The sequence below is a fragment of the Barbatula barbatula genome (assembly GCF_947034865.1).
Source record: "Barbatula barbatula genome assembly, chromosome: 9".
NCBI classification, from domain to species: domain Eukaryota; kingdom Metazoa; phylum Chordata; class Actinopteri; order Cypriniformes; family Nemacheilidae; genus Barbatula; species Barbatula barbatula.
The window spans coordinates 3,946,009-3,966,255 of record NC_136772.1 but is presented as its reverse complement, the minus strand read 5'-3'; the positions used below and the strand labels follow the sequence as shown (position 1 = coordinate 3,966,255).

The following is a 20,247-nucleotide window of genomic DNA, read 5'->3' as shown; positions in this document are numbered from 1 at the left end:
GTTGAAACAGCTTGCAGCACATTTAATTATGATTGAATTATTAAAAATATACTTGGACAAAACCTTTCCTTCCCTTGTAACTGAAGTATACCACTTTTCAATAAATGGGAGGTCTTTTTTACACCGCTACAATAGACGGCCAAGTTTTGGGTTATCAGAGAGTTTAGCCCGGAGGAAGGTAAAAGCTGTAGGGGCAGACACGAGTTAGAGCCCTTTCCATGCTTGTCTCGTTGTATGTCTGGAAGTCTTACCGTATGCGTCTGTTGGCAAGTTCGATACCGCAAAGATTTGCTGCTTTTAGTACGGCAAGTGAGGTTGAAAAATATCGGCCTATTGGAAACTGCAGATTCTGCTAGTCATGCCCTGCAGCTACATGCTTTGTGAGAAAAGGCATGAGAATAGTGACAAAGCTGAACTCTTTATTGCCCCATGCACTTAAATACAATGAGTGATTTATTCAAAGGAATGCCTGGAGAATAGCCAGATTCAAACAGTCATACAAGCACTGACTTGTATGATTCAAGATGATTCAAGATCTGACGGTGATTCTGGTGTTGTCAATCTTTACAGGAAGTCAAAGCCTCCGCATAGTAACTTAACTTATAAATGATGCCAACTTTCTAGCTTTTAAAATGCAAACTCATTTTTTATCTTTAATTTATTATGCATTTCATCATGTGTTCACAATTTGATATCTAGGAAAGATAAATACAATTTGTAGAGTAAAAATAGTATGGTATTACGTCAACACAAAATGTATTTACCCGAGCAAAATGTAGATATCTTCATAATGATTATTCATTTTCTTATAATTGTATTTATTTTGAGTGAAGATTGAAATCAATTCCCCAATGCGGTCACAACTATTTCTCATTCAAAGACAGCATTTTAAAGATTTATTTTCACCTTGTCTGATCTGCTTTATATGTCACCCACACACCTACAAACAGTGTGATTGTATACACGCTCTGAAAAAACTTCTGCGTACTTGTACATGTGTGCACTTTATTTTAAGTCTGATTAAAAACTAATACAAACAAAATAAAACTTTCTTGCTGAGACATGCTGGTGGTGCTGTTTGATCATGCTTTTGTCCCTCTGCGATTGCTCGCAGAGAATGAAAACCATTAGTGAGGTTTAGGTCTCCATGGAAACAGCTGCCAAATACAGCTATAAACCATTTTCCAGTCATTGCTTTGATTCAAATGGAAAATAAAGTTGCTCTCTTGGATTGCTGCGCAAGCAATGTAAACTGTTATTTCCCAATAACAAATGGTTTTTTTGTGCACATACATTTGAAGTGTATATCGTACCTTTCCTCTTCTTTTGAAAACGCAGGTCTCATGTAAGTTTCAGAAAGACTTCCTCCTTTGAAACGTCCCACATGGACACTTAAGTGTTTCTGCACATGGAGGAGATCCCAAGACAAGACTGATGATTCTTCTACTGTCACATCTCAGATGTGTTTTCCTGCTTAAGTCATCTTTATATACATCTGTATCCACTCAAAGCACAAATAAGCAGAAACACAAAGGTAAAAACTGTTTAGCCAACGTGTTAGTAAATTTGATGTCTTCGTATAAAATGTTTGTGACAGAAACAAAGTGTTTGACTGTAGTATCATTTGTAACCAAATCTCATTACCTCATTGCTGACTCTCAGGTCTCCTGGGTCTACAGTGAATTTCCTGAAACATGTTGCCACCATATGTAGTTAAGGAAGCTGTTATATGGTTTTCTGTTGTGTCCATGTGTAAACATCCTGAATGGCATGAGAGGAAGTTTCCACATTCATAGTTTTTGCCCTCAAATGTTCCTCGGTTTTTATTCAAAAATATTTTTTGTTTCCCCAACAGCTCTTCAACTTCAGCAAATGTAAATTCTTAAACTCTTAGATTTTGCCATTGAACTTGCAACAATCAATTTATTCAATCCATAAGGTATGAAATTGCTTCTGTTCACAGTTGAGAATGTGGTTGGATTTACATTAATCATTTGAAAAAGTGCTTAAATGTGATAGAAGCTCTAATATATATATCTACACATAAAGTTATATTTATACATTGCTTTTATTTTATTTACTATCGATAGAAAATAGTTATGGTTATTTAATAAGTAAACCATTTTCCCAAAACAACTTTTCTTCCTACATATTTAATCATTATATGTATGTTACTGTAACATAAAATAACCATTTTGAACAGCTCCTTATTTTTATTTATATTTCTTTTATTATATTTCTTTTTATTTCATTCTTATTATTATTTATATCTTTACTTGAGAATACGCTTTCTACCTAGCCTCAAGATGAATCAGTCTTGACCATCAAGCAGGGATAAAAATCTCCATTTGCTTTTGCCCTTCAGCAACGTTTTCATGCTGACTAATACACTTAGATTACCCATCAAATGGGCTCTTTAGAAGGTCTTTACCCTCAAAATGTTCTGGATGTTGGATAGATGTTTAGTACCCCTTTGTCTTCCCTCCCAGCTTAGTTAAATGCAATTCAAGCAAACTTCAAGACATCACTAGCATACGTTTTATAATGTAAAACTTCATAAACGTCTTAGTAAAAGAAAAAGAGGGGGGGGGGGCTTGTTGAGGTTAGTGCTTCTAACTCATAAACCACAAATTAAATAGTTTTTTCTTGGTCAGGGGAAATGATATGCACCTACTGGAAAATGTTAGCAAATGCAAGACGGCCTGATACATGACTCACTGGTAAGATATCCTGAGGGGAGGATGGTGGTCTTCTGCTTAAATGTGGTGTTGAGGCATTTGTTTACTTTCCAGACATTTTGTCTTGGAGGCTCCGAAAGGGGAGCTCCATGAACAGCGTGATTTTCCAGAGCTCCGTAAAACAGGGAGAGGTGAGGTCAGGGGTGACTCTTCAAAATGGTTTTCGGATAGGAATACTCTCTGGGAGGCCAGGAATATTCGAATGAACAAACTTTCGAGTCTTGTCTCAGTCAATGATGGTTTTGGAAGAATGTGTAATTTCCAAGGTGGACATAATTGTGTGTCACAGACACACAGGATTTATAACTAACAGGTCAGTCCCAGAGCATAAACCACATTTTCTAAACCATAACAAAGGAAATTTACGACACATCCATGCATGGGCGCAGATGGGATTTTTAACTGAGGGGGGTCAAGCTGTCAGCAAATGATTTCAACTCATTTAGTTATTTTGCGTAATTTGAGCTTTAACTAGCGCTCAAGTAGTTACTTTGCGTGATAATCAAAAGTCATAGGAGGATTCTTATTTGAAATCATGGATAAACAACAATGAAATAAGGTGTACCTTATCAACACTAGCAATGCATGATCAAACTGTTATTTGTCTAGTCAATCACCCATCAAAACTTCATGCGTTTTGCAAAGTATGTTTTATTTTAACACTAAAACATAAATCAGTAAATCAACATTACCTCAGTCAATCAGTACATTGGGTAAAATTATAATGTTGCCAGGACCCTAATTTAGTATGGAAAGTACAGATAAAAAATTATTTCCTGTCAATAAATTGTTTGATTTATCCAACTATTATTTTTGTGTTAATTCGCTATTTGCCTCTGTCCACTTACCAAATTGCATAGTTATGCTCTCCGTGATTTGTTGTTTGCTTAGTGCAAAAGACTAGCTATACAAATAAATAATTTACTAATCGGTCACATCTGGGAAAGTCAACAGGCATAGGATTCTTACATTGTTTTTTTTTTTTAAACTAGGTTATTCTTTTTTGTCTCTTCATTGCCATTGCCTCCATTTTATTCAGTACAGAAAAATCACCAGCTCAGTCATAGACGATGGCATTTGATCACTATGGTTACTGCTACTACAGGCACAATTGAGGTAGCTAACAGCTCCTCATGGGACCTGGGGGCAGGAGTCAAAGCAGGCTAGCAGCAGCACACGGAGAGCTCAGAGAATGTTAACGTTGGTTGGCGGACACAATTCTGAAGCAATGACAGCAAAATAATTAAGGGGAGGCGGGCCTGTCCTCCGCTACTTAGGCCAATGTAAATAGCTGAAACCTTGATTAATCCTCAGTTTAACCGATGTTTGTTGCCTTTCAGGGACAGTGAGGGGGACGGATCGGGTCACAATGAATCTGAGGGGTTCATGTGCCATCTGCACGCCTGTGTATCACACACATATGTGGACAAACCAAAATGGTGACCAATTCAAGCTGTCTTGAGTTTCAACTCAGTTTATAGTCCCATAGATTGAAATGCAGTTAGTTTTGACAAACTTTAACCAAACGATGATGGTGAAACTGAAGATCCAAATTCATAGTGAATCGAGCCTGGGTTAAGTTTTATTTCTCAAAATCAGAAGTACGTAATCTGAATTGTGATTTTTTTTCATCAAAAGTTATAATTCATTTAAAATTGTATAATTATATTAACCTTACTGTTAACATAGTGTAACATAAAGCATGTGCACATCCAATAGGTATTTATAAAAATATATTTCATTATGATTTACAATTGTGCAATAGATCATATTATAAAAGTAATTTTGCGCAATATTGTTATGTGAAAGACAAGACAAGTTTCCACCTCCAGCATAGGCCACGCCCCTTACCCTCCCCCTCTCCATTAACATCAGTATAGGAATGTGTTGCTCTCTCTGTCTGTCTCAAGAGGGGATGGGGGGATGCTTGTGATTGATAACTGTTAAAAAGCAATAATAGCTGGTGATTGCCTGTGATAATTATATACCCTTGAGGAATACCAGAACTTGCTAGTTTTACGCGAGGAAAACTTGTCTTTAAATATGAGACTCCAGCAAAATGTTGGTGATGTCACACAGCCTGATGTCACACTCTTAATATTATGATATTGATTGTGACTCACGCTTGAACATTGTGCAAGTCTCTGCAAAGATTTGTTAAAAAATGTGTCAATATTTATTTATTTAATGTGGCTGACTGATGGCAAGATAAAGATAACCCCAAGCAAAATGACATTCGCCTTAGACAGCCAAGAATTGCATTATTATAATAAGGCTCTGCTCAGGCCTTGCTCGCAAGAACACCTTTTAAATCAGTTTGCTTTGCTAACAGTGAAGGAACATAACAAAAGTGTGTTGGTACTTGCCTCTTCACACGTTGTCAAAACTCTCATTTCAGCATTGAATTCCTGTACAACAAACGTTGTATCTGTGGTTCATTGCAGCTTTTTATGACCTCATGATAAAACGATGCTCCTTCATCACCAAGGGTTCTTTAAGTGAATGCATGCTATATCAAGAAATTAAGTTTCTGTGTATCTATGGATCAAATGCTTAATTCTTAATCTTGTGAAAATGTACTGTTCTTCTCCTCCTACTCCAATAAAAAGCACCATTGGTTAGTGAACCCATTGAAAATTGAGAAGAGACACATGTTTCTGGATTCTCTAAACTGCCTGTGCTTGGCACAAAATCATTTTCTTCACTGAAAGAGCAAGATATACAAACTCTTCTCCCTATTTTCAGTATGTTTTGGAGAAAATTGAAGCGTCAGTTTTGTTGTTTGAAATGCAGTGGGAAATGCAAAAGTGGAGCAGTGGTTCAATAGTCTGGGGGGTTGTTGTTAATGGAGTTGGGACTTTAGAGTGTAAAAGGGAAATGCTAAAGCCATGATGAATAGGACACGTATGACCCCAGATCTGTTCTCCACATTGCCTGCCTAATTGAACTGTTTTCTGGAAACAGAAAAAAAAGCGAAAGCTTGAGGAAATCTGTTTCTGTCTTGTTTAAATATTAAAATAACACTTAATACTTAAATAGAACAGGAACATTTGTAGTAAAAGCCAATAATACATTGTATTTGTTAAAATGATCGATTCTTCTTTTATGCCAAAATTCATTAGGATTTTAAGTAAAGATCATGTTCCATTAAGATATTTTGTATATTTTCAACAAGAAAAATATAAAACTTTTATTTTTGTGAGTGGATGGTGTTTGAATAATGTGGTCATTTATTCCATGCAATTGCAATAATTGGGTACTGAGGTTCACATGCTTAAATGACTTCCGGATAATAATCTTCCCTTCTAGTGAACTCTTACCCTGAGAACCACTGCATCTAGTCAATGATCTGAATGTGACCATGTTAAAAAAATGAATTAAAATGCTTTTTCAAAAAATGATTTTATTTGAAACAGTCTAAGACGGACATGCCTTGATTTATTTTCGGAGAACAATGCTTTTGTTAACACCTTGTTATTAAATAGTGAAGTGTGTGAAGACCCGTCAAAAACAGGAATAGTGAAAGACAGATTTGTGTAATTGTAGAATAAATCATTCTATTTAACCAGATCCTCTTACATTTCTCTTGTCCATCCGACTGTGTTAACACGTCTGGTTAGGTGTTTATTCAGGGGTTACATCCCCATAAAGTGCAGACCTGTCAGGCCTAAATGTGTAGACTTACATTATATGGCTTACACATGTTAAAATAAAACACTTGTATACTATCAGTCGCCCAACATGCTGTTGTAATGCGTTGCTAACATAATAACATAATGTGTTGCTAATCCTGAATGATGTTGTTGAGCAACTTGGTGATCCAAATTTCAAAACCTGAAAATACTGAAAACAAAAATGACAAAACACACAAAGTTAAAAAAGGGATTTATGGCCGTCTATCCTATTTGGAGAGAGTGATTGGATTAAACATGGTCTCAGGGAAGTGGTATTGCCATTTTCTCGAGGAGTGTGAGCTGTGATTGGAATTTGGCCTGACTTTGTGCAGATGTTGTTTGTGCTGTTGTTAACTGTCGCTGTTCCTCTGGCTATTCTCAGTTCTTGGTGTGATGAGCCTTCTTATTCTTCATTGCAAAGATATTTTCCTGTTATGTCAACATATTATTTGTGATACTTTTGAATTAATATGAACTTGATCACATTTACTATGCTTGCACGAAAACATATGTGCCTTTCATTTTGTAGCTGCAATACGTAGCTTTAACTTACGTGTTTTGTCTCCTCTTACAGACGTTGTGAAATGATTCTGATCCGTTAAAGATTGATTCATTTCTTTAAATCTGCATTTGAAGTCAGCTCAGGTCTCCCGGGGCATGTTTGTACAGCCATAACACATTTTCAGTCTGACATGGAAACGTTCCCGAAAGGAAGCTGCCTTTCTCCCGTTTCTTTTTTTCCACAGAAGGAAGAACTTTAGCAGACTTCATAATGTACTTCGTTTCTTTGTGTTTCAGCATAGAGTTCAATTAGTATGTCATTGAAAATTGTGTTTTTTCAGGAAAAAGATTAAGAGGCTGCAATTCTTGATGCCGTGACATTGATGGTGAGCTATAATGCAGAGCATAGTAAATGCATTTTAGTGTCTGACAAAGGAGCTCTGTTAAATCCATGAAACTACTATAAAAGTCCCATTATTGCCTTTTTGTTGGACTGATTTGTAATTACCTCTGAACAGGCACCACGTTCTAAACAGATGCGGCGTTAAATGTAAAGTAATGAGACTCACATGGTGGATAAACTCATCTAACATTTTATTTAACTTTTCTAAACAAAAGAGCTGACCAACAGCACCAAACTATGCCATGGGAAAAGACTACACAAGGGTGAAGAATTACAGAAACAATTCTGGTGGTCTTGAAACAATACTCCTTAGACCTGTAATCTCCAAGCCCCAAGGCGATAACTACAGGATCTATCCCATGCTAAGGGTAGCCAATACTTAAATCACATAACAGACATCTGCCCATCAAAGCCCAACTTCAGAATCAAAAAGATAATGGAATCCTAACAAAGAAAAAATGTTAAGATGAAAAGCAGTTTTTATACTTTGGAAAAAAGTAATATGGCTAGTTTCACTGATGCAATTTACATTGCAATTAAAACAATTGCTAAATTTTTTACATCCTCCACTCCCCTCTCGCTCTCTCTCTCTCCACTGTCTGGAACTGCTCTGAGTTTTGGCAAGGACTTGGTTTACGTCATTTTTGGCATGCGGAGGAGTTAAGAGGGACTCAGGAGTTGTGCACACACTTGGTTTTGAAAACGAAGATTTTTGTTGAATCTTCGCTCTAGGATGTCAGCTCTTTGCTTGACCGGATGTGAATTTATATTTTATAGTTGTTTAGTGATTACTGCTTACATTGTCTCAGTATACAATGTTCCATTATAAGATGTGCCGCAAAACAGGCAAATCATACCGCAGTTTTTTTTACAAAATAAGTCTTTCGAAAAATGTAAAATGTTTTTCATGTTTGTCTTCAAGGGACGGCTGATTATAGGTAGGCCTACGTCTTGTTTTTTCAGAAGTGAATCGTTGTGTTAGAGTGCCACCTAGCGATCTTGATGTTCATAGCAAGATAAACATGGCCGAATATGAAAATTAATGTTGAAACATAGTAGTTGTGAAAATGTTTGATTCATGTAAACCGTGTGATCAAAACCCTTAATGCAAATTTTCTTCATTTCTTGATAAAGCACTTTGCGTGACGGTCAAAAAAGAATTTGAGTCCATTGTGTTATCCGTTTATTTAGTGGTTTATTTAGTGGTGTAAAGCATTGACCTCACCCATTGGATACAATTCTTGTGCACCAGCTGCATAATTATATATATATATATTTTAAATGTTACAGTTCATCATGTTTATAAACATTGTACTCCTGTAATGATAAATTCCCATCCAAATCATTGTCATTCTTAAGGAACACGTCTGCAACAACATCATCAAAATAGGATTCGTCTTTCTGGGAATTCAACCTCTTTGCTTCCATTTTCAAGTATGTTTTAATCTGCAAATACAAAATGACAATATACGTAAATCAAAAGTAAATAAAAGGCTTGTCAAAAATGGTTGGTGTTTATGGATAGCCACTAATATTATAAAAAAGCATGTTTGTTATTTGAAGGCCTATTACCTCCTCTTTTGTGAGGACCTTGTTGTTGTCAGTGTCAATTTCGCTGAAGGCTTCTATGCTGCGTGGTCCTCTGGTTATATACAAAAGCTCCACCTCAAAGATCACTGTCGCATCTGGTGGTACAGGACCTATTGCACCATTGAAAAGTTTACTAGCTTGCAATGAACAAAAAGGATATCTCTAAGAATTTTATTTCAATAACTAATAAAGTAATTCTTTGCTTGATATTGGTCAACCCTACTGAAAACAACGTGAAATGATTTCCATCACAAACACCAGTAGGATTTAATGGTGTCGTATTAGTTCCCCTCCATCAGATAAAATCCCACCAACACTATACCAAGACCCACAGAAACCATTATGGTTTACATTAAAACAAAAAAATTACCACCATACATAACGTGTGATGGTACAGAGACAACTTTCTCGTCGTGCTTGAGGAGGATAGACTTACCTTTCCCATGCTCGCCATATGCCAAAGAAGGGGGAATGGTAATTTTTCGCTTCTCACCAGGACACATGTCCCCCAATCCTAAATCGAGACCTTTAATAACAGATCCAACGCCCAACACAAACCAGTGCGGGTGACCAGTCTTCGTTGAACGACTACATGGGGTTAAAACGAACAAACAGCGTCAAAGTTAGTTCGATCAAAACGATATCGTCCAAGCAACAGACAACAACGATGCAGTTTCATAATGTTAACACGCGGGCGCTTTAAATTTGAATGGATTTTGATTGGCTGACAATGTTTTGTCGTTCAGACTCTGTAAGTAATCCAAGCAACATCTGGAAATGTATTGGTATAGTTTTAATGTGGATCAAGCTATTTTCTTAAATTTAGAATAATTAAAATGGTTTATAGTTGTAGGCTTCTTGGTAAAACATATCTTTACTTTAGTAGTCATCATGAACTTTATTAAAATATATTCAAAGAGACACGTATAATCTACTTTATAGCTCAAAAAAACTGAAGTAAAATTAACAAAGACTCGAGTTTACCTGCAGTAGAACTGAGAACCATCTTTAGCGAGATATCCATCATAATGCGCATTCAGCATGTCCCCTCTCTTGGCTTTCTGTGTGCAGTTTTCTGGTAGAAACGTGACCTCGATTTTAACTTCATTTGCACGAATGACCACAATGAAGGTACTGAGCGTTTGCAAAAACAAAATAAAACAAAACCAGAATGTGGGCCGCCGGGACATCTTGCACATCTGTCTGCGTGGCGCGTAGAGGGCAGGGCAGATGACGCGACGAGGCGCCGCCCACTACTCAGGTTTCGTCTTCAAAGTTTCTCGTTTGACATTTGGGATGAGCCCTACGGTGGCCGGAAAGTGCAGAACAAATCAACAAATCGCAAAATTAAAAAACATCCAAAGCAAAAAAAGAAAATCTAAATTACAATATCAAATCTAAAAACAAAATAGCAAATCATAAAACACAACAAACATTTTGTTAATAAAGTTGAAACGGGTTCATTTTGCAACTGCATGTATACGATCCGTGATCGTTTTCCCCTCAGAAGATACATACAATATAAGCATATAACATTATATGTAGGCCTACTTTTAACTGTGTCCCTGTTGGTTATGGTGAGAGAGTGACTGACGCGATGTCAATCAACGATGATAATGACCATTTTATTATGACCATTTTATCTCCCTAAGACGAAGTATGACAGGATGACAAAATATAACAAAAACCAGGAAAACAGATCCAAAGGACCAAACAGGAAAAAGAGAATAAGAAAATATGACTAACGTCCAGAAACCACTTCAAAGCGACAATCAAGAAATTTCTCAATTACGTTAAAAGCCACAATATGGAAGAATTTTGTTATGAAATATCCAAAAAGCACTTGCACGTAGTGATATATATATATATATATATATATATATATATTGCATGCAGTTGTGCTTACATTATCCAAACTGTACCCAAGAATGTGCAAATCCAGAGAAATAATGGTCCGTCCCTTGTCTCCCGCATATCAGTGACTTAATATCCGGATGGCGTATTAAGTTTCCCGTTGGAGAAACCACCGGCAACACGCGAATGAGGAAGTAGTTATACAGCATCTGGGACGCAGCATCTGTTGTTCTGTTATTATGGATCACAATTACTCTTTACGTTTAAGATTTTTACGCCAGTTTACTTTTAAAACGACGACTGTATGATAGTTTTTCGTGTTTAAAACAGTGTAGCATTAGGTTATCCCTCCAGTGTGACTGGTCTCTCAGTTAATATACATGAAAGCTAATGAATACAGTATATATTCAATACAATTTATACAAGAATTGGCAAATGCTGTTGCCATTGTAGATTAATCAAATCGTGCCAGGTTATATCATGTTAAAGGTTCACCCAAACATTTTAATTCTGTCATGGATTATTCTAGTTGTTCCAATACATTTCTTTGTTTTCTTTGTCATCAGAACATAGAGATGTATTCAGGTTTGGAAAAACTCGATTTTTCAATCCATAAAGTCTGTTTCTTCAGGATGTGTAACATCCAGTATAGATGTAATGTGCCGTGTATTATTAATATGAAATAACATCAATCACACAGATATTTTATGGTGCTGAAAACATGCTTTATTAAAACAATAATTCATAAAACTCAAGGAGGCTGAATATATGGGTAATTCTACATAAATTAGTTCTAATAATTCAATGTGCAGGGTATTACATTCATATACTTTTTGTTCTTGCATAGCACATGAAGGCTCTGTGGTACGTTGCCGGATGAATACCCTGACTACTGACAAAGTGAGATTCTAATGCTAACACACACACACAAACACACACAATATAACCTAGAAATCCTCCAAGAGTTGGCACAGCTTCTGCAGAGAAGCACTTGAATTGATTTTACACCAGGTGATGTTACTTCCATAAAATCAGAATTCAAACGGTCCTTTGTCAGAAACCGTGCACAAACATTATCATGAGCTCATTGTGCAGGCCGCTTGCACATTGAGCGTGTCATTAAAATGGCGGTATGACTTCGTCAGTCTGAGCACAAGGCCTAGTCATCTTGCTTACATGAGGGTAAATGCAAACAACATTCAAGGTCTTATGTTCAAGTCATAAATTCTTGTGTACTGCATTACTGCACGCACAGATGCACAGTGCATAACTTTGTCTCACAGATTTTAGTAAAACTTCAACAGGGAGCCTCTCTACCCGTTGAGGCAATCTTAAGACTTCAACTTACTGTTGAGGCACATAGTTTCGTTTCATTTCAGGTTTAACAGGGTATTCGTTTCGTGTGAAACTTTCTCCTGTTAAACATTTAGTTCCTTTGTTTGTCATAAATACAATGCATACATTTTCCATAACCGGTAATTTCGGCTATATACATTATGTACATGTCACAAAATGGTGCAGAACCTCTGGTCATAATTATCCAATATGGCACATTTCATAACAACTTTAGACTTTAGTCTAGTTTGGCATAAATTATTGTCAAGTTTGGTATAAAAATACTTCATATTTACAAGAACAGACATCTAGGTCTTTTTTCTCATTCTATAAATAGAAAGATATTGAATGAGGGAAATGGGGTGAGGGTTGTATTAGTATTATATAATTTTTACATAGATCGAATGCTGACATTAACAGTAGTGAAATCAGATCCAAGCTCATTAGAAAGTTTCAAGGTGTATGCTCCAGCATCAGTCTCTTTCACGCCACTTATAACAAGAGTGGTGAGATCCTGAGAATTTTCGATCCGGAACCTTCCACTCTTCTCCGTGCTGGACAGTGTCTTCCCTGAATGTAGCCATTCTACGCATGGCATTGGGTCTCCAGTGAATGCACATGCTACAGTCAGGATCTTTCCGGACTCGATACTGATATTTTCAGGGGCAGCTTCGATCTTTGGTGGTGTACCTGTTTTGAACCGAAAAATATATATTTTAGTGGTGTTATAAGTCTGCTGATGTTTTACAGCGTTTTAAGTGCTTGATGCAAAGATGCACAGAGTGAGTGTCCATCTCACCTTTGAGGCCATGAGAAATTGCTCTGATGGATGACCCCTCAACATGCGAGTGACTGGACATTGCCATCAAACTGCTGGAACTCATAGCCATTATACTGCTAGAGCTCATAGCCATCACCGCTTCAGACGACATGGAGGACATGCTAGATGCTGACATGCTCTCAAATTTAACATCAGACATGCTGGTGCTTCTGAAGGACGTCTCTTGCATTTTTGATTCGACATGCTTGGCAGAGATGCTGCCCTGCATGCTGGTAGCATCAGAGCTTTTCTCCATAATTATCATTTTGGCAGGTTCCTCAATCAGAGCTGTGAGAGCACAGTACAATACCATGTCATTCAAATCACTTCTTTCGTAAAAAGGTACAACAGTCAATTTTAACAGTGAAAATGTCCCAAATGCCTGATTTAAATACATGGGCACAGTCAAAGCAAATTCTGTTGCAGCTTTTTTGGTAACATTCACCAGACTTGCAGATTGTAGCTTAAACATTCATTTTCATTCAAGGCTAATCATAGAATATAGACTAATTTTCTATTTTTTCAATACAGTTAACTAACATTTCTTATATAAATGTTAGTATTAATTTATTTTTATGTATATGATACAGCTCATACAGTAGCCTATATATACAGTAACACTGTAAATATATGTATACATCGACACATCATGCTTTTTTTCATGGTAGTAGGTTAAGATTAAGATTCAAATCAAGTTAAGCAAAGACAAAACAACGAAGTACAAATAAGAGGCAGTTGTATAATGAGAACGGTTAGGTTTTGTTAGTTTGATTTCAAACATTAATCATTTGTACAAGTGATTTTAAATCAGGGGTTATGTCAACTAAGGTTTTAAACATGTTCAAATTTAAATATTAAATAAATTCTAATGCTATAAATGGGGTTATTACTGTAACAATGTTAAATTATTCGTAGGAATGGATAAATGGGGCTGTTAGTTTAACCGTGTTATTAGCACATTTTTGGGAATAGATAACAAGACAACTTACTCAGGACATTTAGTGATGCTGTTGCTGAGCACTGTCCAAATTTGTTCTTTGCTTTAATTGTATATTTTCCACTGTCTTCAATGGCAGCATTGTGAATCTCCAGTTTGTACACATTCTTTGAGCGGCTTAATTTCATGTTTGATGTAATCGTTATCTGAAAGCATTAAAAGAAACGTTTAAAAGTTTAATAGATTCCTGCATTTTAAAAAGAAAAATGCACACAGTTAGGCTACTCACCACTGCGTTATCCTTGAGCCACTCAACTTCAGGTGATGGTTCACCAGTGATTTCACATGAGAATGTGACATCCTGTCCCTCATTAACATTCTGGGAGCGTGGTTGCACAAGGAATCTTGGTGCATCAAAACGCATTTCACTGATGGTCATGTCAAACTGGCACTTCACCAGACCGTGTTCAGTTTTGGCCTCACAAGTGAGAATTCCCTGGTCGTGGTGGCTGACACTTTTAATTGTCAATGTGTGATCATTGCTTGACAAGCCGTATCTGTAGTTTTCTGAATTTGAAATCTCAAGTCCGTTAAGGATCCATTTCACATCAGAAGCCCCTGGGATGCTTGCTCGTAGTGTGACAGGCTGACCTTTAGTCATGGTTATTTGGGTTTTGGATGCTTGGATTTCTCTAAAGGACTGCACCTCCTCATAGGCAATTTCCTTTTTCACAATGTGCTCTGTCAGCTCTGCTTTTGTTTCCCTTGCAACTTCGGCTGTTTGTGCTGTAGGTAAAAAAGTAATAATTTAATTTTACTGAAGCAAAATTGCACACAATTCAGAAATTCAGATATTTCAAGAGGTTCATTTTAATACCTTTAACGGTAACGGTGCTGTTTGTATGAACTGATCCAGCAATGTTTTTGGCTACAGACGTGTATACTCCACTGTCTGTGACATCCGAGTCATAGATTTCAAGATGTGCTAAACCTTCCTCTTCAAAGATTTCATATTTTCCACCCTGAGAGAGAATCTGTGAAAATTTTGAAAAGTGTTACTTTTACACATCCATCCATCCAATTATGTAAATGTGTTGATAAAGTCTTTTACTTACCTTGCCATCCTTCATCCAGGTGATCACTGGTTTAGGCTCACCGGTAATTTTCACTGTGAGCTTTATAATAGAATCTGTGGAAGTTGAGATATCTTTCAGTTCTGATGAGAAAATCGGTTTGGTTGTCTTTTCTTTTGGAGTAGGTGATTTTACTGTGGGTGGAGACTTTACTCTCTGTGGAGATTTGATTGGCTCAGGTGATTTCATTCTTAGTGGAGACCTGATTCCCATTGGTGATTTTATACGGGGAGACTCTGGAGACTTCACTCTTGGAGGTGAAGCAACCACTTTTTGCACAGGTGTTGGTTTACGAACAGTCAGACTGAATTGTGCCTCCTGTTTACCTTCAGGGTTCTCCACCACTACAGTGTAATAACCTCCATCTGACATTTCAACTTGGGTAATCTCAAAAGTGGATTTATATTCAACCGAGGTGATATGATGACGATATGATGATACAAGTACTTGTCCCTCTCGTTGCCATGTTACAGTGGGTGCGGGTTCACCATCAACATCACATGTGAATTTGACTGATTCTCCCTCTGATACTGTGACGGATTGTGGTTTAGTCAGAATTCTAGCTGGAAGAGTTGGCTTCTTTTTCTCAACCACCACTTCCTCTACTGTTGTTACTTCTGTAGCTTCCAGTCTGGTCTCAGATGTTTTCTCAACCACAACTTCCTCAACTGTGGTCACTTCCATAGATTCAAGCTTGATCTCAGATGTTGCATACTCTTTAATGACTGTCTCCTTTGTCTCACTTTTAGTTTCCGATACTGCCACTTTTTCTGATACTATCGATTCTGATGCAGTTGCTGCTTTTGTGGTGGAAACATGAAAAACATCTGTTTTTGTCATCTCAGGGACAAAGGGTGTTGGTGGCTCATCATCTTTGCGCTGTGAGGCATATGCAGAAAAAGCACCTCCAGAAACATCAAGAGTGGCATAGTCAGAAGCCTCTCCCTTTGCGTTTGAGCAGACAACACGGTAGGTGCCGCTGTCCTCTTCCTGACAGTCAATGATTTGAAGAGACAAAACTCCACTCATGTTGAACATGCGGTACTTTCTGCTTTCTTCAATCTCCTGTCCATTGTGATACCATTTAATTTGTGCTTCTGGCTTAGATTGAACATTTAGAGTAAATTTAGTGTTTTGACCAATTGGCACACGGTGTGAGCGCATTCTTACAGTCACTCGGGGAGCATGATCAAGGCTAAAAGGCTGCTGGCTCACAATCTCAAACTTCCTGTCAGTTTTTAAAGCTTTCTTTTTTGACTCATACCTTGACATGTAATCAATCTTTACTGACAGGTCTTGTGTAGAGGCTTTTTCAGATGAATCAAGGCTGGGGGAACGTGGACCTGACTTTTCCATGGAAGATGTTCCGACACTTACCACTTCTTTCTCAACCACACTTGCAGAAAGCTTTTCAGACTTAGCACGAGTCACTTTAACATATCCAGAAGAAAATGAAGTAGGTAGTTCAGTTGCTGCTCCCTCACTTATTGCTGTTACTGAAACTCTTGTTTTCTCTTTTCTTTTTCCCTTTGTTTTTTCCTCGAATTCTATTTGCTGCAGTCGGGTCTTATATGATGTCAATCTTGTGGTAGTAGATACTGATCTAAGCAGTTCTTGATCCTCTTTTTCTTCATATAGTCTTTGCTTTTGTCTTGGAGGTCTGTATGTTGCCTTATCGTGACGCTGACGCAAGTCAACATAGCTTGGACCAGCCTCGTATTTAGAGGGAATACGATAGGAGTCATATGTTTGAATTTCCTCTCCTTCCTCCTCATCATATGAAGCTTTCTTGGGTGATGGATGGTGCAAGGCAGAGAGTTCAAAGCGTACAGGGCTGAGACTTGGTGGGGAAGCAGAGTAGCCTAACTCAAGTTCATCCTCCAGTTTAAGCCTTTCCTCTTCTGTTCTCTTCATTGAAAGGTATTCATTTACTGGAAGAAGCAGTTCCTCATCAGAAAGGTCTCCAAGAGAACGTCTCCTAATTCTGTAGTATGCCTCCAGTTCTGGTGAAGGTGTGCGATGTCTTGCTGGTCTTACAGTCTCAAGGTCATCCTGGGAAACTGGTGGAATATGCCATCTGTGCTTGTATTGATCTTTAATTCTTGGCAGGGGTACCTCATAGAACTGATCCCACCTCGAGAGCCGGATACGTTTAAGTCTTTTCTGAGGGAACTTTTCCATTGGCTCTGGGAACTCATACTGATCACGAAGCTTCTTGTACCACTTCATATCAGAGAATGGCACAAAGTGTTTGATTTCCATGTCCTCCTCAAGAGCAGTAGGAGCAACAACACGGGGAGGAGGAACAACATATGGCATTCTTAACCTCTTTTCCTCTGCCCTCTTCCTTTTCTCCTCTTTCTCTTTGGCTTCTTCAGCTTCACTTTTTCCTTTCTTAGTAGTGATTGCTGGCTTGAACATAGTTGCAGCTTCTCTTAGTGCTTGCTGTGCTACTGGAGTAAGTGGGGTAACATCTGCTCCAGCAAGAATCTGAGTTAGTCTCACTTTCTTGTCCATTTCCTGCTGATCATGATCTGGCTTTTTCTTCTTTTCTTCCACACTCTCGATCTCCTTCTTGACATGTGTCACCCGTTCAACCTTGAGGGTGGATTGGCAACTTGCAGATCCAGCTGAATTAGTTGCGATGACTCTGTATGTGCCAGAATCCTCTGGAAGAGTATCTCTTACATGCAGGACATAGTAATCCAAGCCTTCATGGACAACTTCAATTTGTGGACCAAATGCCAAAGGCATGCCATCTTTCTCCCATTTTAATGAAGGATGGCCTGACACTCGCATTTCAAAACGTACACTCTGGCCTTCTCTGCATTCCAGATTTGCAAGGAGACGTTTAAACATAGGTCTCAGAGTATTATCAGCAGGAGCAGGACGACGAACCACTGTGAGACGGGCTTTGCAGCTGTCCTCCCCAAATCTATTTCTTGCCACAACAGTGTATTCTGCATCATCATCTTGATTGAGATTATGAATCACTAACTGATACAAGCCCTTGTCAGTAACAAAAGTGTATTTCTTGTCATCATCTCCTGGTACAATCTTTTGACCAGTTTTCAACCACATCACACGAGGTTCAGGATGCACTGTGATGGTGACACCAAATCGCAAATCTTCTCCAATGTAAGCTGTACGGTTGCACAATGGCAAGGTAAATTCAGGAGGCCTTTGGAGTAATCTTGTTGTGTCAACTCTCCGTTTTACTTTCTTTACTACACGTGAAGAGAAGAACTCGCGGTATGATCTTACCCCTTTGACAAAGAGCTCAGCATAGGCACTGTCCTCACCATACTCATTGACAACCTTACATCTGTATGTTCCATCATCTGTTCTGGTGATTCCCTTGATAGTTATGGTAGCAAGCCCATCTTCATAAGTAATTTCATATCTGGAACTTTCTTCTAATTGTCTTACTCCACAGTACCATGTTACTTCAGTACTGCTATCGTAATTGTCAATGTTGCAAATGAACTTAATGTCATTGCCTTCATCTGCAAGACCGTGTTTAATCTGTCCTGCAACTGGACCATGTTCAAATGGCGCAATCTTCACTTTAGCAGCTGTTACTCCTCTCTGACCTCTGATAGCACCACCATTGGCAACACGAGCAGATGAGACAACAGTGTTCCATTCTTTCTTCACCATGGCTTGGTAATATCTCTTATGACGTGTAATTGTGATTGACTTAGCACTTAGCTCTTCTGTGTTCATTGTCAGCCAAGGATGATTCAATGCCTCAGCAGCAGTCATGCGATGTTTACGCTCTTTGGTAAGGAGACGATCCACAAAGTCTAATGCCTCAACACTTATGCCCTTGAAGGATTCATCGTCAAAACTGTACTCAGCATTTGAAATGCTCTCAATCATTTGCTGATTAGTTTCCGCAGCGAATGGATTAAGACCACTGAGAAGTACATAAACAAGAACGCCAACGGACCACATATCTGTCACAGTGCTTACCATCTCATTTTGATGTATTTCTGGTGCTGCAAACTCAGCTGTTGTGTACTGAATTTTAATCTGCTCCCCAGGTGTAAGGTGTCGTGATTGTCCAAGCTCAATGATCTTGACATTAGTTCCTCTTCTTGTGGTATACACTATATTTTCAGGCCTGATGTCAAAGTGGCCATAACTTTTGCTGTGGAGGAATTCAAGAGCCTCACACACTTGTCTGATGTAGTTAACAATTGCATGCTCATTGAGCTCAAAGTTGGCTGTACCAAGGCGCTCGAAAATGTCTACACCAGATATGAACTCATAAATCATGACTAGCTCTTCAGGGCTGTCAAATGACTCATGGAGTAACAAGAAGTTCTTGTGGCGAGCCACATTCAATGTTGCAATTTCTTTCTTCACAAGTGCCTGATCTGCACCTCTTACTTTAACAAACTTAGCCATATAAGTCTTCTCAGAGCTGGTCTCAATACACCTGTGCACAATACCAAACTGTCCTCGGCCAAGCTCTTCAGCAATCATGTACTTATTGTGAAGATTTGTAGCCTCTGAATGAGGAGCTTTGCTCTTGGAAACAGGTCTGGTGTCATCTACTTCTTCATCGTAGTTGAGAACTCTTGATTTATCCTCCTTTGTCACAACAGGTCCACTTGGCTCAGATGGTGCACTCTGACCAAATTTATTTTCAGCTATGACACGGAACTGATAACTGGTCTTTCCAAAGAGATTGACAACGGTGTAGTGGGTGTCACGAGACTGGCCAACACGAATCCACCTTTCTGCTGTGGTGGCACACTTTTCTATGATATAGTTTGTGACTCTACTGCCGCCATCATTGGCAGGTGCTACCCAGTTAAGTGTAACAGAATCTCTTGAAACATCACCGGCTTTAATTCCACGTGGTGGATCAGGTACATCTGCAACATCGAGCTCAACTGTTTGCTGATCAATTCCAAATCTGTTTTTGGCACATACAAGATAGAAACCAGCATCATTCCGTTCAACTCCATTCACAAATACAAGAGATGTAAATGATCTTGTGACGATTACTTGATAGTGTCCATTGTTATCAATAAGGTCTTGTCCCTTTTGCCAGGTAATTACTGGATCTGGTTTTCCACTGAATGGAATCTTAATGTTTACAACTTCACCACGAAGGGCAGGGATAGCCTCCTTTTCTTGTAGATTCTTGGGTAGGTGAATCTTAGCAGGGACTGAAAAACAGAGGAAGTCATGTTATAACTGTGTTATCTTAATAAAAAACAGATTAAATGTTTTGTTAAGTACAGTATT

The 20,247-nt window shown here is 38.2% G+C and overlaps 2 protein-coding genes across 2 annotated transcripts in view; both read right to left on the bottom strand.

The window, feature by feature from the left end:
* Positions 1-8,488: 8,488 nt before the first annotated feature.
* fkbp7 (FKBP prolyl isomerase 7) lies at positions 8,489-10,209 on the bottom strand. The gene is made up of 4 exons (XM_079464847.1): positions 9,891-10,209; positions 9,343-9,494; positions 8,889-9,016; positions 8,489-8,762 (listed from the first exon to the last, which is right to left on the bottom strand). The coding sequence occupies exons 1-4, from the start codon at positions 10,103-10,105 to the stop codon at positions 8,601-8,603; spliced, it is 657 nt and encodes a 218-aa protein (XP_079320973.1). The 5' UTR covers positions 10,106-10,209; the 3' UTR covers positions 8,489-8,600.
* Positions 10,210-11,467: 1,258 nt separating this feature from the next.
* ttn.1 (titin, tandem duplicate 1) overlaps positions 11,468-20,247 on the bottom strand; it is a 127,583-nt gene continuing 118,803 nt past the window's right edge. The window contains exons 209-214 of the mRNA XM_079464582.1: positions 14,968-20,168; positions 14,730-14,886; positions 14,142-14,638; positions 13,905-14,058; positions 12,895-13,203; positions 11,468-12,785 (exon numbers count right to left, since the gene is read on the bottom strand). Coding sequence (XP_079320708.1) covers positions 12,487-12,785; positions 12,895-13,203; positions 13,905-14,058; positions 14,142-14,638; positions 14,730-14,886; positions 14,968-20,168 — 6,617 coding nt within the window. The 3' untranslated portion in view covers positions 11,468-12,486. The remainder of the gene's footprint in view (positions 12,786-12,894; positions 13,204-13,904; positions 14,059-14,141; positions 14,639-14,729; positions 14,887-14,967; positions 20,169-20,247) is intronic.

What these genes read in the sequence shown, in the direction of transcription:
- fkbp7 (XM_079464847.1), bottom strand. Translation starts at nt 10,105, where the DNA reads ATGTGCAAGATGTCCCGGCGGCCCACATTCTGGTTTTGTTTTATTTTG. An exon ending in ATATGGCGAGCATGGGAAAG is followed by an intron (nt 9,017 to 9,342) that starts GTAAGTCTATCC and finishes ATGGTGCAATAG; the next exon opens with GTCCTGTACCACCAGATGCG. An exon ending in AGGTCCTCACAAAAGAGGAG is followed by an intron (nt 8,763 to 8,888) that starts GTAATAGGCCTT and finishes TTGTATTTGCAG; the next exon opens with ATTAAAACATACTTGAAAAT.